At 38.4% G+C, this 6,201-nt stretch overlaps 1 protein-coding gene across 5 annotated transcripts; it reads right to left on the bottom strand.

Moving 5' to 3' along the window:
* Positions 1-361: 361 nt before the first annotated feature.
* On the bottom strand, positions 362-4,175 carry LOC308493364 (cell division cycle protein 27 homolog). Of its 5 annotated transcripts, XM_081039411.1 has the most exons (3): positions 4,008-4,175; positions 1,875-3,868; positions 362-1,810 (listed from the first exon to the last, which is right to left on the bottom strand). In XM_081039411.1, exons 1-3 carry the CDS (start codon positions 4,072-4,074, stop codon positions 1,736-1,738), a joined length of 2,136 nt encoding a protein of 711 aa, XP_080895537.1. In that variant the 5' UTR covers positions 4,075-4,175; the 3' UTR covers positions 362-1,735. The 5 variants fall into 5 exon arrangements, with proteins under 5 accessions (XP_080895537.1, XP_080895535.1, XP_080895536.1 ...); XM_081039409.1 differs by having other exon boundaries at positions 1,875-4,175; XM_081039410.1 differs by having other exon boundaries at positions 362-3,868.
* Between the last annotated feature and the right edge of the window lie 2,026 nt (positions 4,176-6,201).

Raw genomic sequence — 6,201 nt, 5'->3', positions numbered from 1 at the left:
GGATTATCTCTACTTCCAGATCAGGTCCCTTTCCTCTGTATTTTATCAAATCTACACTCCTGAAAACCACTGACCTCCATTGTCTGGTGTCTCTTTTTCTCTTTGCTTCTTCTATGTGGATTTTATATCTGCTATGACATTTTGTGGGTTTTTTAAATTTTTTTTTATTTAATATTTTTATTTTTTATTTTTTATTTAATAACAGAGAACTCTTTTATTATGTGTACTCTTATCACAGTGTATTTTTGCCCTATGGTTATCCGCTTTTGTTATAGCGGATAGTTTATTTAATAACTCTTTTATTTAATAACAGAGAACTCTTTTATTATGTGTACTCTTATCACAATGTATTTTTTTTTTTTACCGTGAAATTCCAATAATTTCCATTTTATTATGCATAATTAGATCTTTAAAATTGTGGCCATTCCCCAAAGACACCAACCTATATTATGATAAACTCAGGAGAGAACTCATCTCTTTCACAGGACTTTTTTTGGTTTTTTTTTTGCAGCTAAAAATTTCCAATATCCTAAACTCAATCACTCTCAGTAAATGTTTTGGTGACTCACATTAACTGAAAATAATGTGAAGCTGGGAGAGCCGAAAAGAATGGAAATGACCTCACCCAAAGGTGACCACACACATTCTTGCACCTGCTTAAACACTTAGAAAAGTCAAAGGGTACTGTCTTGAACAAACATAGAGTCAAGGTTACGGTACAATTCTGATTGTATTAAGGCTTTCACTATCATGATCTCTTAAAGTCTCTCTACTTTAGTGTTCTCATTTTGATTCTTACGGTGAACTTAAAATGGTTATTAAGAGACTTGTTTTCGCTTTTCAGTGGGCGACCACTTTATCATCTCTGAATGTTAAAGGTGATCCCACAGAGCTTAGAGAACAGGCAATATGGTAAGGACCAACTTTAAAGTTTGCAATATCAAGACAACAATGATCAACACTGAAGCAAGATGAATAAATTAAAATTCTTGGTTAGAATTCTTGCCAAGAATAAGTGTACACTGTTTGGAGGGTATTTAATTCCTACACACGAGTCCCAGTATGCCAATTACATTTGCTTATGGGAGACACTGCAAGTTTAAGGTAATTTATATTCCTTGGCAATCAAGTTATTCTGTTATAGGCAATGTCTTTTATTGTTCCACCTGGCACTTGCTAACACTTGCTAATTCTTGAAGAACCTAGAAATAAAGGTCAGTCACTCTGTTTATCAGGAACAGAACCAAATAAAAACAAATTTTTGGAAAAATGACCAAGAAATTCTGGTTCATCACTATTTTCCATATCTAATGGTTCCTTCAAGATCAAACATAACTCTTCCTTCCATGATAGCTTTCCAACAAAGGGAGATTAAAGAAAAAAAGAAAAGAAAGTTCCCCACCCTATCCCCCTAAATTGTCATTCATACTGGTGAAAGAGCCAGTCTTGTTAGCAGCTAAATATTGCACTGCCTTTCATTCTGTGTAGTCAGGGTCCAATGAAAGTGGCACACTCATGGTATAAGTGACGTATGATGACACTGTGGCTCAAGAGTGAAGACTCAGTATATGGAGGGACAAGAAACACGTCAGCACTAGCCACACATCCAGTTGTAAAAGTCTGATTTCCAGAAGTTAAAATTCATCACTTTCAGCTGCATGAAGTTGTGTATCGTCCGCATCTGTCATGCTGCTCTCCTGGGATTCATCTGTTCCCATGATCTGTTCTTCTTGGGTTATTGGCTCCTCATCATCTGGAAGGTAGCGCTTATCAATTGCCTCTTTAATCTGGTTATTGGCTCCTTTAGGATCTAAATCCATAGCCCAAGAGAAATTCATCAGGGCGAGGTGCGTCTGACCTAACTTCTTGTAAACCTTTCCTATTAGGAAGTACACGAGGGATTCTTTGGGAACAATTTGTTTCAATTCTTCAAGTTCTTGTAATGCAGACTTATATTTTTCATTTGCAAATAAAACTGAGGCTCTGTGAAATTTGCATAGAGGGTTTTTGGGATCAATAACAATGGCTTTGTTTAGAGTATCCAAAGCCTTCTCAGATTTTTTCAGTGCATGCTGAACTACTCCAATGTGGCAAAGTAAAACTGAACTCTGAGGGTTGATATCAAGTGCTTTCTGGAAATGCATTTCTGCAAGGCTGAATTTTTCTTGCTTGTAATAAATCATTCCTAAACCATACCATGCATTATAATGTCTAGGATTGACTCTGATAGCATTTCGAAAACAAGCTAATGCTTTGTCTAATTCTTCAGTTAACACAAACTCATGCCCTAATAGAGTATAGGCATAAGCATAATTTGGATCAACCTGGATAGCTCTCTGGAAGAATTTAATTGCAATATCATGTTCCCGTTGCAAACTGAAACAGTTCCCTGCAGCACACCAGGCCTCTGGTGAATTTTTATCCATGTCTGATAAATCTTTTGAAAGAACTGAAAGAGCAACATCCTTTTGAAGATGCCAAAGTGTTGTAGAGTAGATTTCCATGCCTTCAACTCTATAATTCTCAATTCTTCTAACCTCTGAGAATATTCTTTCAGCTTGCATGTACTCTGAAAGTTCAAAATAGGCCCTTCCAATTTGGCACAGTACCCAACCAGTATTGTAGTGATGAGAAGGTAGGTGGCTCAAGATATTTATAGCTTCTTTACAGTTGTATGAACACAAAGCTAAATAACCTTTCCCCATTTCACGAAGAAGGCTCATCAAACCTGCTGCTGCTTTCTGTAGATTAAATGCCTGGATCTGGGGTGTGATAGTGGAGATTTTTCCTTCTGAAATGATGGAAGAGTCCAATTTTGTAATTTCCAGGCTATCATTTATGTTTGGTTGAGTTATTCCTCCTTTATTAGTTTTACTTTTTGTTTTTCTGTTTGGGATTTTAGGTGGAAACTTCATTTTCAATTTTTTGCTATTCTCCTTGGTTGTAGAGCTGTCACTAGTAAAAAGTCGTGAACTTCTTCGAGGCAGTGCATTTGGGGGAGATGTGATAGTGGGGCTCAATACCTGAGGTGTTGTACTTGTTTGTGGGCCAGAACTTTGTGTTTGTGCAACAAGAACTGGAGTTACCTCTCGACTATTTCCACTCTGTGAGAAGACAGACTTTGTTCCAGTTTGGCCGATTCTGGCAACAGACTTTTTTGAAGGGGCTCCGGTGGGTGGCACGTCAATTACAGAAGATGTATTAGTGTAGTTTTGTAAATAGGATCCATCTCCAGGACTTGGGGTTTCTAATGGCAAAATCCCAAAACTGGGGGTTAATGGGCTAAGAGCAGCTGGTCCTCCTAATAAGCTTCGACCAGTTTTTGGTTTATTTTGAACCTGTTTAGATAATATGGAAGTTCCTGTTCCAAGAGGGACAGTATCTGGTGAAATTACAGCTGAATCAATATAAGACACTGAGGAATCTGTATTCAAGGAATACTTTGAATTGGAAGATTCTAAATTCAGTCTGTTTAATTCAATTGTGTCCTGGGGTGTTTCCGTAAGAACTGTCTCAGGCTGTCTGTGAGATAAATTATGATTAGATAGTACTGTTGTGCAAGAGTTGGGCAGACAGTTGCTAAAGTTCTGTAAAGATGTTAATTTAAACGTTTGGTCAGGATCTGGCTTTTCACCTATTTCACATAACGATTCAAAGGGGGACCAGAGGAAAGGATTTAAACTAAGGCTCTTTTGGTAACATTCTGATCCTTTGGCAAGCCGATCTGTCTTGCAATATACATGTCCCAACAATGAAAGAGTAAAGCAAGCTGAATCACCAAACTCAGTGACAATATCATCATGGCTTTTCTGCTTATTAAATACTCCACCAGATAAGATCTGTTCCCCTTCTGCAAGCTTGCTGAGATCTACACAACATTTTGCAAGCAGGTATTTACATTGTGGTGTTGTACAACTGTGTCCTTTCAAGAGTCTATACGCTTTATATGCCTTTCCTGAGCGGTAATAACAGGTTGCCAATAAAAACAAGGCTTCTTCTGAGTGTACTTCTGCATACAGTCGTTCTGCGAGGAAAACTGCATCTCGGTAAGCATAGTGGTTTAGTGCTTGCCATATAGCAGCCTGGACGGGTTCCTGCAGCACCGTCATCCTTGAGGCTCAAACCCACTTTCTGTAGTGCCTCAGGCCCCCCCCCCGTAGCGGCTCCGGCCCGGCCAGCCCCGGCTCATTTTTCTCACAGTGTATTTTTGCCCTATGGTTATCCGCTTTTGTTATAGCAAGGTCATGTTTTCTGGCATATCTTGCTGATAAGAAGCACATGTGGCCTAAAATGTTTTTGTAGAAAATAACTTTCAGAGATATGTCTGTCTTCTGAGGTTACACATCATCTGATTTGGGTGGTCCTAACCATGCTGTGTAGTCAGATGTAGGCTTAAGTCCTGATCTTATAAGCAGAATATATGAAAACTACATCGGCTGCCCGCTAGGTAGCACTACGCCAGTGCCCTTTCTGTCTCTGTTCAAATTGCTTCTCATGAGGTGCCTTTGTCCTTTCGTGGTGCTCTGCCCAAATACCATGGACCAGGTGGCTTACCTACAGCAGAAATATATTGCTCCCAGTTCTGGAGGCTGGACGATCAGGGCGCCAGCACGGTTGAGTGAGGCCCTCTTCTGACTTGGAGACTCCTTGCATCATCGCATAGTGGAAGGTCAGATGCACATCTTTGTGACATTTGAAAACCTCTGAAATCAGATTATGTCTTCAAGTGGATAGCATTTACTACTGATGTCAGTCAGGTGGACGAGTTGGCATTGCTCGTGTATGCAGAAATTGTTCAGAGTTGTTAGTCCTTTCCTCCTGTCAGCCGACTTATTCTATAATGAAGGGAAAGAAATTCCATGGAACTGGGTTCAGCCTAGCCAAGTGGACACATTACAAACGACCCGAAGCTCATACACGTTCTACATCCGAAAACCGTGAGCTACATTCATAGAATTTTTAATATTGCACCATTTTTATGCTCCTACAATGAACTCCACCTGCAAGTTAAGAGTTATTTGACGACTGTATTACTGGGTTCCACTGAACATAATTTTATTCACAATTTTTGTAGTGGCATTTGTTAGCGAGATCAGTTGCAAGATTCTTTTCTTTTTGTTGCAATCCTTGTCAAGTTTTGATATGACATAGCAACATTATGCTAATTTTCTTAAAATATTGAAAGTTTTCATATGTAGAAATTTTAAAAACAGGTCTAAAATAATTTATTTTATACATCTCTAAAATTTGTAATAAAAATGCTCAAGCCAAGGGCATAAATAAAAGAGATGAACGAAGTTGTCACACCTTTTATTGCATTTCTGAACAAGTGAATGTGATAAGTCAGTACTGTGTGAGTATATAATACTTCAATTTATATTCAGTTAATATTATGGTCATTCATTCCAAGGATATGGGACAATTTAAACTCTGATAAAACAGAAATGGAATCCCATTCCATTGACTTTCCCAATTTCTAATTTTCAGAGCTATTTGGGAGGTGTGTGACATATTTATTCATATAGATTAATCCAATATGTGTAGATGTAACAAAGTTCCTATATACGAGTATGGAGATATACCTGTTTAAGAGACAGAGAAAACATTTGTGTTTTATCCTTTTCTGGAAATCAGCACACAATATTAATAAATAAATGTTTATTAAGTGACTGTTAGAACTTTAGTGGCTCATTGCAACTATCTTTTAAACATCTCTTAGTATCAGACATTTTGCGCACGTCATCTCACTTAATTACCGTCATATTACATGAGGAAACTGAGGCGAGAGAAATGAAGTTACATGCCTGAAAGCATGAAGCTTTAACCTGGTGGCAGAGCCAGTGCTCAAACCCAGGCCCATTTAACTCCCCAAACTCATTTTGCGCCACATAGTCCTACTCTAACCTGAGAATATACTTTGGCTGCCAGTGACCATATCAAATATCAATAACTGGGTGTCGGATTTCTGAGGCTGGATGGGAACCATCAAGAGCCACCATATGCTTGTCATACAGGTACCTGCTCATCACTGAAAACCAAAACAATTCATGATGAAATATCATCTGTGAGAAACTATTTGCAGTAGACTTGAAAGCAACACGCATATGGCAGAAATCCCTACTTTCATGGGCTTATCTAGGCACTTTCAAAAGGTTGCTGTTAAAAATGAAAGGTACACATTTCATTTATCTCCCATATGCC

Source organism: Rhinolophus hipposideros (assembly GCF_964194185.1).
Source record: "Rhinolophus hipposideros genome assembly, chromosome: 26".
Taxonomy (NCBI): domain Eukaryota; kingdom Metazoa; phylum Chordata; class Mammalia; order Chiroptera; family Rhinolophidae; genus Rhinolophus; species Rhinolophus hipposideros.
Note: the sequence above shows the minus strand (reverse complement) of the source record. Positions and strands in the feature narration are given on the sequence as shown.